At 37.0% G+C, this 20,917-nt stretch overlaps 1 protein-coding gene across 6 annotated transcripts in view; it reads left to right on the forward strand.

Moving 5' to 3' along the window:
* Positions 1–20,917, forward strand: part of R3HDM1 (R3H domain containing 1) — a 199,943-nt gene that overhangs the window by 75,571 nt on the left and 103,455 nt on the right. For all 6 annotated transcript variants that reach the window (XM_054562490.1, XM_054562489.1, XM_054562493.1 and 3 more), the window contains exons 2-3: positions 5,186–5,394; positions 6,982–7,192. In XM_054562490.1, coding sequence (XP_054418465.1) covers positions 7,022–7,192 — 171 coding nt within the window. In that variant the 5' untranslated portion in view covers positions 5,186–5,394; positions 6,982–7,021. The remainder of the gene's footprint in view (positions 1–5,185; positions 5,395–6,981; positions 7,193–20,917) is intronic.

Raw genomic sequence — 20,917 nt, forward strand, 5'->3', positions numbered from 1 at the left:
GATATTTCAAAAATAGTTTTTGAGGTTAGCATAAGATATGAATTGTTCTATGCATACTTGGCAGTATTAGAATTTTATCTTCTGGTACTTTGATGTTATTCTCAGTTTTTTCACCTTGAAACTGTGCTATTCTGTTTATAAACAACAAAATTGTGAAAGGAAGGTGGCAGAGCTATAAAGGATTTTAATAGTTGTTTATTTGCTGTGATGTATTCACTTGTACCAAAAAATATAAAATGAGCCCTGGCCAGTGTGGCTCAGTTGGGTGGAGCATCATCCCTTATACCAAAATGTTGTGGGTTCAGTTCCTGTTCAGAATGCATACAGGAGACAACCTATCGATGTTTCTCTCTCATGTTGGTGTTTATTTCTTCGCCTCTTTAAAAGCAATGAAATAATGTCCTCGGGTGACAGATAGAGATAGATAGATAGACAGATAGATAGATAGATAGATAGATGGATGGATGGATAGATAGAAAGAAAGAAAGAAAGAAAGAAAGAAAGAAAGAAAGAAAGAAAGAAAGAAAGAAAGAAAGAAAGAAACTGTCTTTAAAAGTAGATGACATTGGCTCTGACTGGTGTGGCTCAATTGGCCGAGAGAAAGGTCACTGTTTTGATTCCTAGTCAGCACCTGCCAGGGTTGTGGGTTTGGTTCATGTTTGGGGCACATGCAAGAGGCAGCTGATTGATGTTTATCTCTCACATTGATCTTTCTCTCCCTCTCTTTCTACCTCCCTCCACCTCCCTAAAAATAAATAAATAAAATCTTTTTTTTAAAAAAGGAAGCAGATGACATTGGACAATTGTTGAGGAGCAGTATACCAACTGCAAGAAATGGCATGTCACGGATAAGCTAAATTGACAGTCAAAAACACATCTCCTGGCTTTGAGTTCAAGATGGTGGAGTAGGAAGTTCTTGAGCTCATCTCATCTAATTGACACCAAACTACAGCGACATATAGAACATATCTCTGAGAATAACCTGAAGACTAGCAGGACAGATTTTTCTACACCTACAGATATAAAGAAAAAATCTCATTGAAACAAGTAGGAGGGATAGAGGCTAAGCCTAGTTACACACCTACCCTTCTCCACTCCCCATGTGGTCACTCACAAATGGGAGGTATATCACAACCACAGATGTCTCCCCTGAAGACCAGGTGGTTTCAACCCTAGCCTGGGAACCTGCACCAGGAAGAGGAGCACCCATACCCTCTGGCTTTGAAAACCACTGGGGCTTACGTCTGGGAAAGCTAAGGGAGGTTGGAAACCAAGGTTGTATTCTTTCTGAGTCTCAGAACAGAGGCAGCAATTTGAAAAGCAGGTGGGTCATATATGAAGGTGATATACTGACTAATTATATGATATGTACTGGATGGACAGAAATATGTTGGTGTCAGAAGTGCTGGTAGGAGCCTTTGTTTTCCCTTTGTTCCGTAACTTCTGCCTAGCTGATGCTGGCAGGCACCATTTCTGACACGCTCCATTAACCTTGCTAACACTGTTCACCCTACCCTAGCATTTCGCTGAGGACTCACCCAGACTGGTACCCCTCCAGAGCTGCTCCTTGTCTGCCACAACCAGTGGACAGCCTCAGTCAGCACCAGCATACGGCACTGTGGCTGCAGCAGTCAAGGCTGGACCTTGCAGCCAGCCGCACTGAAGGCTTGCTTTGCACACCAGTGAGCCCACAATAGCTCTGGCCAGGACTCACATCCAACGGGATCAGGGGTCTGCCTCGCGTGCCAGTGTGTCCATGGAAGTTGTGACAGGAATTCACAGATTTACGTGGTCTGAGAGGAGACTAGTATACACAAAAGAGAATGAAGATAAGAGCAAGCACCTTAATGATAAAGGATAAGGGGTGTAAATAATGCGAAGGTCCTTCGAAGCAGCAGCTGGCCAGAGATCCGAGGGAAGAACAAAGCACACTTTAAAGAAATTACTTTTAGGCCTGATTTCCCTGGCAACCGCCAGACTGATTTAGAGCTGACTCCTGCAGTGTTTCAAGCCTGAGCCAGGTGTGGGGAGGGAACCACCAAGAGATAAGGAGACTGCTTTTGGGCTGCAATGAGGACCCCAGCCATGTCCAAGCCAAGCCGAGAGGTGTGGAGGCCTTTTTGCCCCTTCTCATGTCCCCCAATTTCTTGTCTGCCACCTGTATCAGTCGATGCCTGGCTTAGGTTGCCCCTCTCCCAAGGGGCCTTACCTGTCGTTGGCAGAGACCATCACAAAGCAAAGCAGAGAGGCAGGAGCTACACCTCTGCTGGGGGCAGGGGGACACGTTATATCTACTCAGGATCCTGTTTCTCCAGAGCCTCCTGAATATTTCCAGCCTTGGGGCCCTGCAGCCTGTTGGCAGGGTACAGCTCCTGAAACCAGGCACAGCGTTTCCCAACAAGAGACAACTGATGTTTCTCTCCCTATTTCTCCCTCCCTTCTCCTCTCTCTAAAAATAAATGAATCTTTAAAAAAGAAATCTCTCTAATAAAAGCAAACATATAGTGAAGATAGTAGACCAACCACTTATAAATTCAGTAAGAAAACAATTAAAATGGCAATAACTACATACCTATCAATAATTACTTTATATTGCAGGGGGGATGAAAATGTAGAGGATGGGGGTTTAAATGGTGGTGGAAAAAATAAAATTGAAAAAACATTTTAAATGTAAATGGACTAAGGGCTCCATTCAAAGGACGTAGGGTGACTGTATAAAAAACAAGACCCTTACATATGCTGCCTACATGAAACTCACTTCAGGTTGAAAGATGCACAGAAAGTAAAAGCAAAGGGATGGGAAAAGATATTTCATGAAAATGAAAATGGGGGGAAAGCTGGAATAGCAATGCTTAGACAAAATAGACTTTATTTTTTTAATTGAATTTATTGGTTGACATTGGTTCTCTAAACCATACAGGTTTCAAGTGTGCAACCCAATAAAACATCATTTACACACTGCATCAAACACAAATTGCCTCAAGCAAAGTCTCTTTCCATACCCAGTTCCCCCTCCCTTTTACCCACCACCACCTACTCTCAACCCCCTTTCCTTCTGTCACCACACTGTTTTCTGTGTCTACGTATATATACACATATATGTGGGGGGTTTTATTTAAACCCTTTACCTTTTTTCATCCACTTCCCCAACCGCCCTCTCTCTGACAGCTGTCAGTCTGTTCCATATATCCATGCCTGTTTTTATTTTCTTCATCAAAGACAAAACAGAATTTAAAACATAGGCTATAACAAGGACCTATCAATTCCACTTCTGGGTGCTTATCTGAAGAAAATGAAACACTAATTTGAAAATATACATATGCACCCCCTGTGTTCACTGCAGCATTAAGTACAATGGCCAAGATATGGAAACACCCTAGGTGTTCATCAATAGATGAGTGGATAAAGAAGTGGATATATGAGGTCTGTCCAGGTTAAGTCCAGCTTTTGTTAATGTAACAAGAACAGTTTGCACATCTATGTAACCTGGCAGCCAAGGAAAGTGGACTGGAATACACATGTGTGAACAATGACGACTTCATTGTACTAGTCAGTGAGGGCAGTAGACACCTTTGAGTCAGCATGTGTACTGTGTGGCCATCGCATTCAGAAAGACTGAGTGATAGAACAACAAATATGCATCAAATTATGCATTAAGCATGTACATTCCTCTGTGGAAACTATTCAGTTGATTCAGAAGGCCACAGCTATGGGCAAAACTAATGATTCACAGGTTCATCGCAAAAACACGCCCACTTATGCATCACATCTTGTGCTGAGTTTTACGGTGAAACATCAAATCACCCAGGTAACTCAGTCCCCTACAGCCCACATTTTACACCCTACTACTTCTGCCTTTTCCCAAAAATAAAATCACCTTTGAAAGGGAAGAGATTTCAGACTGTAGATGAGATTTAGGAAAATATGATGGGGCAGCTGATGGCGAGTGGGAGAACTGTGTGAGATCCCAAGGTGCCTACTTTGAAGGGGACTGAGGCGTTATTGTCCTATGTACAGTGTTTCTTGCATCTTCTGTCTCCTTCAATAAATGTCTCTATTTTTCATAGTATGTGGCTGGATACTCCCTGGACAGAACTCATATGCAGGGAGCGGCAAAAGTACATTTATAGTTGTCATATGGAAAATAATACAGCAACTAATAAATAAAAATTGAAGAATAAACTTTCACGTACTCACAACTGTAAACGTACTTTTGCCCCACCTTGAGTGTGTGTCTGTGCATGGATAGACCAACAGGGTGTTATGGCAAGTAAAATCAGTCAGAGAAGGACAAAATATTGTATCATTTTACTTATATGTGGAATCTAAAAAACTAAATAGAGTCATAGATACAGAAAACCTGATAGTTGCCAGAGGACTGGGTGTTGGGGAGGTGGGCAAAAAGGTAAAACGGATCAAGAGATACAAACTTGTATTTATAACATAAATAAGTCATTGGGATATAAAGTACAGGATAGGGAATACAGTCAGTAATATCACAACTTTGTACAGTGACATGGATACTGGACTTTTTTGTGATCACTTTGTAAGATATCACTATTGTATACTGAGCTTTACTTTCAAGAATGAAAATTGGGCATGAAAAAAGCAGATGACAGAATATTGGCATTGATCTTCTAGATGTCTTTAAAAATAGTCATTTTGTTCTTTAGAAACATTTGCCTTTAACAACAATGTGGGTTTCTTTGAAAATATTAAATGGCTTATTATAGTCTTTTGTTCTTTTAAAAATTTAGAGTGTGGTTTTTATTCAAAATTATTCTTCTCAATTCTTAAGTGTTTTACCTCTGGGTGAAAATTCTAGAAGTCATAGTTCTTGGAGTCAGGCAGTCCTGGTTGTGATCTCAGGGAAACCTTTTTTTCCTTTTCTGTAAGTGATGATAATATCTCCCTTACAACACTGTCCACATAGTAAGCTCTTATTATATGTTACCTGCTTTCTTCTCCCTTCTACTTTTACCGCTATACTCTCTAGGTGGCCTCAGTGACTTATTCAGGCTCACAAAAGAAATACATGTCAGAATTAGTTGAAACTAAGCGTTCTGACTCTTGTTTAGGACAAAATAATATCACCAGCAGTCATATCTTTAATTTTCAGTTTACTGTGTGTTATTCCATTTCATTTGACTATTTTGTTTAAATGTGTTATTTATTTTATTTTTAGGCCACTGAAAGGTATGGTATATTTGATCCACGACAGTCCATTTCAGTCCAGGAATCTACAGTGGTGACAAGGACATGGGACGACTCCTGCCAGATTCCAGATGGTTCAGTGCAATTGACATCCTGGCTGACAACTGTGAAAAAGAACCTTGGACTATTTTATTTTATTTTTGTGGGATACCACAATCCAAAATCCATAAGACACATCAGGTAACCTCTCGTCACCTGAGAAAAACATAATCCTTTTTCTTTCAAAATATTGCATGTAAAAAGCAAAGAGTCAGGGTATTTTAAGTAACTCTCTTCTCCTTAGTAACTTTATTTCTTGGAGAATGAAAATTAACATTGGTAAAAAATATAATCTAGGAAGACATATTCTTTTTTTAATAAATATTTTATTTACTTTTTAGAGAGAGGGGAAGGGAGGGAAAAAGAGAGGGAGGGAAATATCAATGTGTGAGAAACATTGATTGGTTGCCTCTCAAACATCCCCACCCAGGGACCTGGCCCACAACCCAGGCATGTGCCCTGCCCAGGAATTGAACCAAGGACCTTTTGGTTCATAGACCAGCACTCAGTCCACTGGGTCACACCAGCCAGAAGAAAGACATGTTCTTTATTCAGTTGACTCTACCTGTGAGTCTACTTTAGGATTTATTTCTCCCTGTCTTTTAAAACTTTTCAGATGTATTTTCCACCCTCAAGATTTTATCATGAAATATTCAAAAGTACAGAAAAATTTAAAGAATTTTACACGGAGCAACCATATAACCACTCCTACCATTAACATTTTATTATACTTAGGTAAACCTACACCTATCCACCTATATCCATTCCTCTACCTAGCTATCAATTAATCTTAAGTTTTTTGACACACTAAAAAATAAGTTTTTCTTGCATCCCCCCAAAAATACTGTAATTATGTGAGATGATGGAATGTGGTAATCAGTGATATATACTTGTGTCAAATCAGCATTGGATGTGATTATACAACTTTGACATTATTATAAAGCTAGAAAGAAAAAGTTGTTTACATCAGCTCTGCTCTTTAAGTCCACATTTTCTAAAATGAAAGCTATCTCTGCTACACTTCTATTTGATATTCAGTGTAAAGTCCCCAGTGTTTTCTTAAACTCACTAAAAGCATGAAATAATATTGTCACCTTATGGAGTCATAAACTAGACTGTCTGGTAATATGTGCTGTTTGGCATTGGATCACATAAGTCAGGAGAGTTTTTAAATTCTCAATTCATAATGTCAAACAGTTACTAATATAGATACACAGCTGTGTTTTGTATACCATGTTGCTGTTTAATTATTTCCTTTCAGATTTGCAGGGTAATGTAAGAAATTTGGAATTTTAGGACTCTATAAATAAAAACTATGATAGGACAATATTTTTCTCACAGGATGATACTCATAATATCCCTTTAGGGAAAAAAATTCTAATAATCATCCAAAAACACATTTTAAATACATTCATCCATTGCCTCCCATCTCGATATGGCTTACTTCTTAAAGTTTCTTAGGAACTTTCACAAGTGCTCTATGCATCAAAATTACCTCATGCCCTTATGATAGCTCTTACCTCATTGCATTGTGATTTTTTGTTTATTTGTTTAATTTGAATAGGTCTGCCACTAAACTGTGTACTCCTTGAAAGCAGGAATTTTGCTTCTATCTGGGTATACTCAACGTTATTTCTGGAACATCGAAAGTATCCAGGTGATATTGTGTGGTAACTTAATACAAGAAATATTTCAGACTAAGTTAAAATTTATTTCTTTTTTCCTAAGGCTTCAAGTTCCCTGTAGAATTCTAAAATAACCTTTGCTGATGAGGATGTCTGATACTGTTAATGTAAAAAATGAAACTGAAACAATGAAGGATTTGGAGGCAGAAGTGAAAGATTCAACCAGAGCTGAAAATCTTACCAAATCAGAGAACTATGGGAAGATTTTGGCAGAGAAGAATGAGCATTGTATTGACAACAATATTGATTTTCAGGTAAACAGGATTTTCTCTCTGGCTACAAATACTGAATATTCAATATATAATTAACCTCTTTATACAAAACTCACTTTCAGACTTTTAAAAGGATAAGTTGATCCAATTGAAACATGCTTATCAGCTGGCTTTTGAGCCATCTGGATTAGTTTGTTGAGTCTAGCTCTGATTTGCTTGTATCTTGGAATACAATTCTTTTCATTTATAGTGGCCAATACTTTTTTTACTGGCTTTCTACATTTTCATTCCATTCTGTACCTTATCAGTATTGTGAGAGTTCAGAATTTAACCTTAGAGCTCTTACAGGATAGAAAAATAAAGAGATGGAAACTGCAGAAGTTCTGTTTGCAAAAACAGCCTTCAGGAGAATAATTAAGAAAAAAGATTGGAGAAAAAAAATTCACATAAGACTTTTAATGCTACACATACATGATAACTTAGAACTAACCACTGAGAAAGCTTTTCATCCCAGGCATAGATGGAAATTGGGAAGTTGGTCAACAGATTCAAGATATGTAAAAATTTTTTCAGGTCATGCTTATAGTATTTAGTTCTAAATGTTACAGTTATCTCTTAACTCTATAACATATTACCACAAAACAAAGAGCTAACAATTTTAAAACAAAATTTGTTGAAATTCTATTGTATTTCATTTTTTAATATCTCATAATTTGTGAGTTGGAAGATGAAACAAGAGCTGGCTGACTGCACAAGGAGTCAAAAGAAGACCCTCACTAATGTTTAACTGGCAGGTGGTTTGGCATGGAAGGTCCAAAACTGTTTTACTCACATATCTGGCACTTTGGTGCCAATTGCTGGAATGTAGGCTAGCTGAAACTGGGAGTACTTACCTATAGTCCTTCCAGCATGTAGGCCCCAGGGTATTCAGACTTATTATGGTGACTCAGGAGTCCCAGAAGAATGTTAAAAGAGCCAAGCAAAGCTGCAAGTCTCTTTCCACTAGGCTCAGAAGTCCCAGAATGTCACTTCCACTGTTGTCTTTCGATGATGCATGTCAATAAAGCCAGCCCATTTTCAAGGGAAGGGGAATTAGACTCTGCCTATCAGTAGGAAAGATCTTTAATCTATCACTAAGAGTTATCTTAAAGTACTATCTTTAACTCTTTTGTTTCAGTTTAACCCTATGAATAACAAATTCTACCCCTGGAGGAAATATTCTGACATTTTTTCTGTATCCTAAAGAACTTGAGGACTGCATGCCAAAAATTATACCTTCATTTTAAAGGTTATTTCATTTATTCAGTCTAAAACTTTTCTGCCCATTATGTGTCAGAAATGTGTTAGAAAATGATAGTAAGTCATACACCTATAAAAAAGCATTTAGGCCCCACCAATTAGGTATAGTCAAGTGGTAACTAAGAAATTGGGAAAAACAACATATTTTTTCTAGTCATTTTTAGTAATAGCACTTTTCAAAATAAGACGTTGCCATCCCTGCAGTCAGTACACTTGGTGATGGCAGCATGCTGGGGTCCTAATTGAATCAGAGAAAATCTGCTAAAATTTCTATCGCATTAGTGATTGAAATACTAAAAGATTTTCTTGTAGTCTCTTTTCTATACCTAATGTTCACTCTTCCAGATTATGCTTATCAACAAGGGATTAATTTGGATTAATTTCCTACCATGTCTATTGTGTTGGTCTTGCCTGTAAGCACAAATGCATTCTGATGACCACTATCATCAGGGGCTCACTATAGTATGGTCCAGTTGTTTATATTATGGGAAAATTTCATGCATTCTCCACACACTTACTGAAAACCTATGCCAAAGAAATAATATAGTAAGCAAAAATGGGCATGGTCTCAGACATCATGTTCCATATAGCCTAGTAACTGTAAAGATTGGAAGGAAGAACAGAGAATATGAGAATTCACTTTATGTTAATCCATTGAATGCTGTATGCATTGCTTAGTCAAATGTTTATTAAGAATTTGGTTCTATTTACTCTGCTTGGAGTTTTTTGAGGCCCAAGAAGCCTCCATGCCAGGTGTCTGGCAAGAGGTTTAGAGCTGAAATAACTTATACAGAAGAGGTTTAAGTAATAGATATTAGCAATGCAAGTAGATAAAACTAGAAAAAAATGTTTTACCTAATATAATGTAAAATAAAGTCAACAGAATTTACCTTTCCACTTACTATTGAGCTACCTATTATGAAATGCCTTTTTTCCTAACATACTACTAGGTATTTCATCCTCCTTTGTTACCTCTAAGATACTGCCTAAAAGTTTAAATTTAAATAGGAACTATTATTTTTACTCAAAGTTAGATGTATGCGCCAATTAATGTAGGTTTCCTATTAAGAATATTGAATAAATCAATATATTTCTCTCTTTTCTGTCATTCTGAAAGTCAACTAGCATGAATATAACTTACTTCTGTTGTCTTGCTTCAGCATAGTAATATTTCAAGTGACTTAGGATAATGGCAGTGTTTACCAAAGGAAGCATACCTCTCGTCTCTTTCCAAATCTTAATTACCTGATCATCCCCTTAGTATTTTATTTTAAAAGACTCATCTTGTTAAAGATTTTATTTATTTATTTTCAGAGAAAGGGGAAGGGAGGGAGGAAGAGAGGGAGAGAAACATCAGTTGGTTGCCTCTCACACACCCCGACCTGGGGACCTGGTCCGCAACCCAAGCATGTGCCCTGACTGGGAATCGAACCAGTGAGCATTCACTTTGTGAGACAACACCCAATCCACTGAGACACACAGGCCATGGCAAAAAACCTTATTTTTAAATGAGGGGTTGTCATAGCTTATTTAATACTGTGAGGAAATCTTACTACTTTCTACTGTCTGTTAAGGGTAGCATTTACCTAAAAAATAATTTCATCAAACTAGAGAGAGGCCAGCAAACATTAGGCATCACCTTGGATGTTTCCAAATAATTGTGAAAAGGGTTTTTGCTTAGTAACTTCTCTATTGCTATATACTATTTCTATTGTAAATCTTAAATTATAAGTTAAGACTTTCTATGATCATTAAGTATTTGGAAGATTGAGGTGGTGAGGTGTCTGTCAGGTTTCTAAATCCAGAGGAAATTTAATATACTAGACTACTACTAATCTTTAACATTGGATAAATGGAGTAGGGGTTGCTTTGTTTCCTTTTGTATGACTTATTTATATGGCCTCTGTTGTTTGATTTTTCTCAGGGATAGATTTCTCAGATTAAATTTAGGTAAATTACTTGTTGATTATCACTGACACTTGAAATATAAAATTAGGAATCTTGTATTCTGCTTACTTACTAAAGATTCAAGCTCAACTTGCCCATTTTTTTTACAACTGTATCTTTGTACCTGACAAATGCTTTGTCTAGGAGAGTTCATCTGTATATATGCATTTAAACACAGTTCAAAACATATTTTGCAAAAGTTGAAACAGCGATCCATCTCCCCTTAAACTATTTATTGAACACTAGGATGGCCAGTCCAAATTGTATTGGTAACCCTCGTTGTGGAGGAAATAAGAGAACTCATTTTTGTTCACTATGCTCTATGTGCAGGATACATGAACAACTTCTGATATATATGAGTGAATTCTCTTTATTTATAATCATTTGAAATAGGTGTTTAATATATTCTTAGTTTCTGTCATAAGCCCTTTGACAATTAAAATGAGAATTTTACATCTGGTATTCCCCCAAGTTCTACTGTTTTTCTTTAAAAAGTGAACAATAGGGCAAGTAGGAGACAAGAAAGCAATGTCAAGACAGTAATGTTATCAGAAAAACTCAGGGTACAGGCCACATTTCTCCAACAGTGAGATAAATGGGCATCAAATTTTTTTAATACTGTTAAATAAAAGGGTTTTTTATTTTTCTAAAGGATATCTTATTGATTATGCTATTACAGTTGTCCCATTTTTTTTCCTCCCCTTTATTTCCTCAGCCCTGCATCCCACTTTCCAACAGTATCCACACACACCTCCCCTTAGTTCATGTCCATGGGTCATACATGTAAGTTCTTTGGCTTCTCCATTTCCTGTATTATTCTTAGCCTTCCCCTGTCTATTTTGTACCTACCATTTATGCTTCTTATTCCCTGTGCTTTCTCCACCCTTCTTCCCCCTTCGCCATCCCCGCTGATAACCCTCCATGTGATCTTCATTTCTGTGATTCTGTTCCTGTTCTAGTTGTTTGCTTAGTTTGTTTTTGTTTTTAGGATCAGTTGTTGATAGTTGTCAATTTGTTGTTATTTTACTCTTCCTAGTTTTTGATCTTCTTCTTTTTCTCAGATAAGTCCCTTTAACATTTCATATAATGAGGGCTTGGTGATGATGAACTCCTTTAACTTGACCTTATCTGGGAAGCACTATATGTGCCCTTCTGTTCTAAATGATAGCTTTGGTGGATAGAGTCATCTTGGATGCAGGTCCTTGCCTTTCATGACGTGGAATATTCTTTCCAGTGCCTTTGCCTATAAGGTTTTTTGAGAAATCAACTGAGAGTCTTATGGGAACTCCTTTGTAGATAACTGTCTCCTTTTCTCTTTCTGCTTTTAAGATTCTCTCCTTATCTTTAATTGTGGGTAATGTAATTATGATGTGCCTTGGTATGTGCTTCCTTGGGCCCAACCTCTTTGGGACCCTCTGAGCTTCCTGGATCTCCTGGAAGTCTGTTTCCTTTGCCAGATTGGGGAAGTTCTCCTTCATTATTTGTTCAAATAAGTTTTCAATTTCTTGCTCTTCCTCTTCTCCTTCTGGCACACCTATGATTTGGATGTTGGAATGTTTAAAGTTGCCTCAGAGGTTCCTAATCCTCTCCTCATTTTTTCGAATTCTTGTTCCTTCTTTTTTTTCTGGTTGACTGTTTATTTCTTCCTTCTGCTCCAAATCATTGATTTGAGTCCTGGCTTTCTTCCCTTCACTGTTGGTTCCCTGTGTATTTTTCTTTATTTCACTTTGTATAGCCTTCACTTTTCTTCTCTTTCTCAGCCATTTCTGTGAACATCCTGATTGCCAGTGTTTTCAACTCTGCATCTGATCGGTTGGCTGTCTCTTTATTGCTTCGTTATATTTTTTTTCTGGAGTTTTGATCTATTACTTCATTTGGGCTATAGTTCTTTGTCTCAGTCCTCCTGTTACTTGTAAGGGGCAGAGCGTTAGGTATTCTCTAGGGTGGGGCAACCCACATTTCTGCTGCCTTGTGGCACTGTATGTGGGGGAGGGATCAAAGAAGGAACAATGCTGCCTGTTCCATTCTCCACCGATTTTCAGGGACTTCCCCCACTACCTACAAGTAGATTGGGCCCTTCTGGTGCTGATGCCCAGGTGGATCGGTTTGTGTATGTTCTAAGACCCTGTGGGTCTCTCCAACAAAGTCACCTTTGAGGCTGGGAGTTTCTCCTGCTGCCACAAGCCCCACCGGGTTTTACAGCCAGAGGTTTTAATGCTTTCTTTTCCCGCACTGGAACCCTGGTTTGCGTGGTCTATCTTGCTCCCCAGTTGTACCTCCTGGTTTACCCACTTGCAAATGTGGGGACTGCCAGTCTACCAGCTGTTGCCTTGCCACGCATCCTCTCTGTCCTAGGTGCCTGTGTCCACCCCTACTACCAGTTGAGATGAATGTTTCTTCTTGGTTGTCAGACTTCCATGCAGTTCAATTTTTTGGTATTTCTGGTTATTTTTTTATTATTATTTATTTTAATTTATTTTTTCAAATACATTTGTCTCTGCCTACCCCTCACCACTTTCCCTTGCCCCCTCCCTCCTTCCCTCCCTCAGCTCTTCCCCTTTGATTTTGTCCATGAGTCCTTGCTATATGTTCCTTGACTTTCCCCTTTTGTTTTTAAATTTGTTGTTGTCCTTCTGTTGGCTGTGCGAATAGGCAAAGTGTGTCTACATACACCTCCATCTTGGCTGGAAGTCCCAACAAGCTCTAGGCCTCAGATTTTTTTAATTGATGAAACATGCAAAAAAGTTTCTGTTTAAAGGATTGATTAAAAGCCTGTCTATATAAAATCATAAAAATCTTAACTATCTTCCTATTTAACAGATAAAAATGATGTATGTAATGTACCTGGTACATACTTAGAGCCTAACAATAGTAGATGCTATTAATAATATAATACTTAAAATCATCATAATTGTTTTACTTATTATTGGCAATGTAGCACAATTGGCAATATTGTTATGTCTCCTCAGATTAGTCCCTATCTTATCATCCAACATAGATTTTTTTTCCCCTTTGGTAATAAAGTAAAAAGTAAAAGCTATTTCTTGAAATAAGCTCCCAAAAATCTCAATGCAGTAGTTTTTGTTCTTTGTGTTAAGTACCCTGTCTGTAACTTTACATTTGTTGACTTTTATTAATATTTAAGGAGTTCAAATTTTTTAAAAGTCTACTATCCCAACTCAGAAAACTTTATTCTTTTCTGTTATTCTAGTAGAAATTTGGCACTTGATCTATCTTGTTTTCACTACTCCTGACCTTTGGCTAGACATTTAACACTTTAGTTCATTATTTTCTTCCATACACTTACTACTGTCCTTACTGTTACCTTGAAAAATAGTGAGAATTAGTAAGCTCTTCAAGGTTATTAAGGGTCTTAGTTGAAAGGTGTTAGCCATTACAGTTTATTTTGTTCATAATCATTAAAATGATAGTTGATCCTCTTTTTGAAATAAGTTTGATTTCCTCTTAATTGAGTGATATTAATTGATGGTTACTTTTATAACTACCACATAATGTAACTCAAGGATTATTGTTATTTCTTAGCAATACAATCAATCTCATGATTTATGATATCAGTACTTTTGTTTTTCTTTCCCTTCATCATAAACATTAAATGGATCTATCTGAGTAGAACAAAAAATAGGCAAAGAAAATTTCTGAAAATATTAGACCAAAGATACATTATGATAAGCAAAGAAACAATAGAAAACAAAACCTATATATCATTCCTTTATATGAAGTTGACTGCACAGATTTAATTTTTGGGGTTTTTTGTTGTTATTTGTAAAGCTCTCTGGTTTAGAGTAAACAATTAAGGTAGAGATAATGTTTTAAGGATTCTTTCAGATTCATATTCTGAAATATAACTTAAATCTGTTTAAATTTCCTTTATTGTAAACAAAAGACCGAAGTACTGAAATTATTAAAGATGTTTGTTTTTCTTGGCTCTGAGATCTACTGGGCAATATATTTAAAACCAGCCTATGTGTATTTATACTACACATTAACCATTTGTTACTGAACCTCAGTTCTTCTCCAAACTAGTAGTGAGTAGCTCTAACAATATATTAATAATCCATTTCAAACTGAAATTCCATTAAGGATGTTTCATATTCTTTACTCATTTATCAGCCTAGTTTTTGTCCAGTACGTGATTATCAAGCAATGTAAATTATAAATTAGAGTCTCTGTCCATAAGTCTTTTAAATTCTAATTTAATTAGCATCATTCTGTAATAGTAAATGTCTGTTAAGCAAGTTGCTAAATTTTTACTTTGACAGTGAAATTCTGTTAAAAATGAAGAGCAAAACAACAGAAAAACCAATGAAACCAAAAGTCAATTTTCGAGAAGATAAACAAAAGTGACAAACCTTTACCTAACATGGACTAAAAAAATAGAGACAACTCACATTACTAAAATAAGAAATGAGAGTGGGAACATTACTACCAATTCTATAAAATAAATAGAACTATATTAAGGTACTATGAATAAGTGTATGCCAAAAAATTGGGTAATCTAGATGAAAGGGACAAATTCCTAGAAACACAAAACCTACCAAGACTAAATGAAAAAGAAATACATAATACACCTATAACTAGTGAGGGCTGAAGCAATAATCAAAAAAATCTCCCAACAGTCCTGGTTGTTGTGCTCAGTGGGTTGAGCACTGACCTGCAAACCAAAAGGTCACCAGTTCTATCCCTGGTCAAGGCACACACCTGGGTTGCAGGCCAGGTCCCTAGTTGGGTGTGTGTGAGAGGCAGCCTATCGATATTTCTCTTGCATCAATGTTTTTTGCCCTCTTTCCCCCTCCCTTCCCCTTTTTCAAAAAAATAAAATCTTTTTTTACAAAATCTCCCAACAAAGTCCTGACTCTGATGGCTTCACAGGTGAATTCCGCCAACCACTTGAAGAACTAATACCAATTCTTAAACTTTTACAAAATAAAGAGGAAAGAACAATTCCTAATTCATTTTGTGTAGCCAGCATTGCCCAAAAAACAAATCCAAACAAAGACTACTAGAAAACTACAAACCAATATCCCTATGAACAGTGAGGCGGAAATCTTCAACAAAATACAAAAAAATAAATTCATCACCATATTAAAAGGATTGTACACCATAACCATGTGGGATTTATTTCTAGACTGTAAGGGAGGTTTAGCATATGAAGAGCAGTCAATGCAATACATATTAAGAGGATGAAAGAGGGGGGAAACCTGATCAGCTCAAGTGATACAGAAAAAAAAATTCTACAAAACAGCACTCTGTTATGATCAGAACATTCATAAAACTAGGAATAGAAGCAAATTACCTCAACACAATAAAAGGCATATATGAAAAATCCACATTGAATATTATACTCAGTGATGAAAGACTGAAGGGATTAACCAAATAACATTTATTCATAACCCATGGGCACAGACAACAATAATGGGAATTGTGTTAGGGAGGACAGAAGGGTGGGACTGGGTGGAGGGGGGAGGGGGAAAAGGTGGGAACAATCGTAATAGCATAAACAATAAAGTAAATAAAATGTTTTTAAATGATGAAAGACTGAAACTTTTCCTCTAAGATAAGAACAATACAAGGATGCCTGCTTTTACCACTTCTGTTTAACATAGTAGTAAAAATTCTAGTCAGAGCAATTAAGCAAGGAAAGGGGATAAAAGGTATCCAAAATGGAAAGGAAGAAGTAAAATTGTCTTCTTGCAGATGGCAATTTTATGTGTAGAAACCCCTGAAGATTCCACAGAAACACTGTTAGAACTAATAAATGAATTCAGTAAAGTAGCAGGATATAGAGTCAACATGCCCCCCCCAAAAAAAAACTTGCATTTCCATACAACAGTGAACAATCAGAAAAGAATTATAAAAGCAATACCACTTACAATAGCATCTAAAAGAACAAAATACTTAGGAATTAATCAAGGAGGTGAAAGACTTGGTGTAACAAAATGGAAATACATCCCATATTCATGGATTAGAAGACTTCATATTGTTAAAATGTCAGTATTACCCAAAGAAATTTATAGATTTGGTGAAATCCCTATCAAAATCCAAATGATATTTTTGGGGGCAGAAATAGAGAAACCCACTCTAAAATTCATATGAAATCTCCAGGGACCTGGAGTAGCCAAGTCTTGAAAAAGAACAAAACTGGAGGATCCACACTTTCCTGACTTCAAAACTTACTACCAAGCTACAGTAAGCAAAACACTGTGGTGCTAGCATGAAGACATACAGATCAGTGGAACAGAATAGAGTCCAGAAATAAACCCATGCATATGTGGTCAGGTTAATTTTTAAAAGGGTGCCAAGACTGGAAAAGGACAAAACTTTTCAACAAATGCTGCTGGGAAAACTGTATATTCATGTGCAAAAGAATGAAAGTGGGCTCTAACCTACCACCATATATAAAAATTAACAAAGTTTATCAAAGACCTAAACATAAGAGCCAAAAAAAAAAAGTCTTAGGAGAAAACATAGGGGAGAAGTTTCATGGCATTGGATTTGGCAGTGATTCCCTTAGATGGGACACCGAAGGATCCCGCCAGGAGGGCTTTCTCAGGCCCCTGACCCACCTCCAAGACACTCCTATCTCGCAGGGGCATGTCCGACAAACTGCACATCCAAGAGGAAGGGGCCAAGGAGTCAAAGCTGCCAGAGCCATTTAAAGTCAACAACTTTAAGGATGGCAAAGAGGGAATACTGCAAAACCACAAAACAGAATAAAGAAGGTATGGGGGGTAAAACCCCCAAAATTCTGCATCTCAACAAGCTTCCAGGTGAGGCCAGTTGCCCATTGACAGGCCTGTGGGGCCATATTTTGAACAGGGAGGGTATAAGATGCCTAAGAGAAACACAGCAGTACTGGTGAAAGAAAACAACCATTAAGCTGTGGAAGCCACTCTAATCAAATGATTAGGGAAACCGGAGTCCCTGCCCCACGGTCGTTTTCCAAGGGCACATGCCCTCTATGACATGATAGCAGAAACAGACAGCCCAGAGCAGTGACAGGCTGGTTTTGGTGCCACAGACAATGGGAAGAAAGCCACTGAGCCAGTTCACTTTTTACCCAAGAAGGACTGTGGGATTTCCAAGAAGAGTCAACACAGAGGTCTGAGACATGATTATCAGTGGGCTCCACATCCAGTGCCATACCTATCCTCATTTGAAAATCAGGGACATCTGTGAAGGTTATCATCACTACTACCACTGTCATGGAAGAAAGAAAACCCCCCAGAGAGGGATGCCCTCTGTTATCCATTAGATGACATGTCTTCCAGAGAAGATCCTCAGTTGGCAAGAAGAGCTCGAGGTAATAATCGGCCATTTTGTCATTAGATTCATAGAACTCAAATAGTCACAGCTAAAGAGTTTTCAAAATTGATCTGAGCAACCCTTCTACTTTCCAGAGACCTACACTCATGGAAATGAATTGCCAGGGTCACCTGGAGAGCCAGTGGCATGGCCAGGACTCAAGCCTGGCCTACCTCCATTGTGCTTATTCTATCCAGAGCACCGCGCTGCTTCAACCATGACCTTTCCCAGCCTCATTTGGCCTTACTACCCTAAAATAGCACCTGTGTTTAGTGCATTTACAATAAACTCAATTTTTTTTTTCTGTGTCTTATAGATGCTAAAACATTTGCTGAAATCTGGAAGAGATAATTTGTACATCTATGTTCATAGCAGTGTTATTTACAATAGCTAAATCATGGAATCAACCCAGATGCATTCATCAACAGATGAATGGCTATTTCATTGTATTGAACATTATTAAATATTGGATTGGCCAAAAAATTCATTTGGGTTTCTTTCATAAGATAGATCTAAGAGCACTTAGTTGTTTTTTAGTTCATTCTAAACAATTTTGTTAGATTGTGTTGTGACAGCTGTCATGTCAGTGTGCGTTTTAAAAAAAAAACCCTCAAAATGGATGTTTTTGTGTAGACATTTTAATATTGAAGATGGAAGAAAATACACATCCTTTTTGGCATATTATGCTGTATTATTTCCAAAAAGGTAAAAACACAACTGAAATGCCAAAAAAACCAAAATATATTTTCGCAGTGTATAGGGAAGGTGCTATGACTGATCGAAGGTGTCAAAAGTGGTTTGTGAAGTTTCGTGCTAGGGATTTCTTGCTGGACGATGCTCCATGGTCTGGTGACTAGATGAAGTTGGTATCGATCAAATCGAGATGTTAATTGAGAACAATGAATGTTGTACCACACAGGAGATAGCCGACACACTCAAAATACCCATATCAATTAAGTTATTGGTGAAAATGAAAAATGTCTTTTATTTTACAGAAAAAAGTACACAGACTTTTTGGCCAACCCAGTATTCACCCTCAAATATGCAATATTATTTAGCCTTTAAAAGGAAGGAAATTAGGCAGTATGCTACAACATGGATGAACCTTGAGGTCATTATGTTAAGTGAGATAAGCCAGTCAGAAAAAGATATACTGTATACTATGTGATTCAACTTATATCAGGTACTTAGAATAGCCAGAATCATAGAGACGGAACATAGAAAGGTGATTGCCAGGGATTGGAGGGGAGAGGAGAATGGGAAATATATGGGTACAGAGTTTAAGTTTTACAAGATGAAAATGGTTAATGGATTGTAGTGATGGTCGCACATTATGAATGTATTTAATACCACTGACTTGTACACTTGAAAGTGATTAAAATGTTAAATGTTATGTTTTATGTTACGCATATTTTTCCACAAGAAAAAAATGGGGAAAAGTGAAAGATGAGGTATAAATAATAAAATCAATTTTTAAAATAATTTTATTTTTATCTAAAGCCAAATCTAACTTTCAAATCGATGCCAAAAATATAAAACACAAAGGCTGTTTTCTTTAATAAATGGAACTTGTTTTCTCTGGTTTATTGGGCATGCATGTGTGTATGGCTAAATTTTCTGACATAATGTAATTACAGTGTTTTGCTATTAGAAATGAAGTAATGACTTATTGAATAATGCCTTTGTCTTTATTTATGTAGTAGAGTATTAGTTTTCTCTTGCAGCATAGCATACTACCACAAATATAGAGGCATAAACAATACCCAATTATCAACTCACTTGTAGATAGCATATCTGTAGATTAGAAGTTAGTTTGGGGTCAGATAAGTTTTCTGTTTAAGGTTTAACAAGGCTGAAATTAAAGGTGTTGGCTGGACTGAGCCCTTATCTAACTAGGGAAGCATTTATTTCTGGACTGCTTTCAGTTGTTGGCAGACCAGCTCCTTGCAATTGCAGGTCTGAAGTTTACTTTTCCTGGCTGACTTTTTGGCCAAGGGCCACTGTGCTCCTAGAGGGTTTCTGAGGTCCTACTCACACAGCCCCTCCATCTTCAAAGGCAGCAGTGGTGTGTCAGTTTCTTCTCACCCTTTGAATCTCACTTGCCCTTACTCCCCACTAAAGAATATGGCCTCCTTTTAAAGGGCTCACTTAATTGTGTCTAATGAATTATATCTGTATCTTATTGTAAGACCTGTTGACTTGGGACTTAAATTACATCTTTGAAATTCCTTCCCATCCTCATTGAGATTAGTGTTTGTTTGGATAACCCGGAGATGTGAGTGTTGGGAGGCTGTCTTTAGAATTCTCTCTATCGTAAGTAGCATTTGATCCACAAGGTTTTTATAGATGTGATATAAAGTGCACTGGGCTAAGATTCTGAAGGTCTTGTGTGGTCTTTGACCATTTAGTAACTCTGAGCCTGGACTGTGAGGTTCTTGAGACCAGGAACCATGTCTTATTCACCTTTATAGCCATTGTACCTGGTACAATGTCTGGTGTATAGTGGGAACTGAGAACATATTAATTAAATAAAGTCACATTGAGATCATTTTACCCCTCTGTGTCTCTTTTAATTTTCGTTTTCATCAAGGCTTCCTATGAATTAATATTGATGCTGTTAAATGCATGTGTAAATCTATGAAAATTCTAAATTATTACTATAGAAACAATGTACAAAATCCCCATTTCATAGATTTTTTTGTTTTTAAGTTAAATCTTATAGTAAGCAGAAGTAGGATGTTGGTCTTCTGACATGCTAGGTGTCCAACCTTTAGTAACCTTTTTATATAATGCTTTAGTTTTTTTTTTTTTTCTTTACAGAGCCCTTTAATCTACCATTTCATTAAACTTTTTTAAGAAACTTGAGAATTAGTACAAATAGAATGAACTTTTAAAGAGATAAGAGTAAACTGAAATAACCTGACCAGGGATACCTACTAATAAAAAGCAAAACCAGAAATTTAAATCCAACTCCGCATATGAATACAGTTTTTACTTCTTAGTTAATCACCTCTTCTATTTTAAAAAATTTTAATAGAACGTTTTGTACCCTTCATAATTAGAATTTTAAGGAATTAAAGCAGAGGATCAGAGTAAGTTGCAAATTCTTTCCCATTCTGTTGCCTTTTTGTTTGCATTTATCTATTGATTTTCTCCCACTTTCTTCCTTTAGTCCTTACTCAGTATAGCATAACTTCT

The sequence above is a fragment of the Pteronotus mesoamericanus genome, unplaced genomic scaffold (assembly GCF_021234165.1).
Source record: "Pteronotus mesoamericanus isolate MK-2021 breed Mesoamerican mustached bat unplaced genomic scaffold, CSHL_Meso_final scaffold_651, whole genome shotgun sequence".
Taxonomy (NCBI): Eukaryota; Metazoa; Chordata; class Mammalia; order Chiroptera; family Mormoopidae; genus Pteronotus; species Pteronotus mesoamericanus.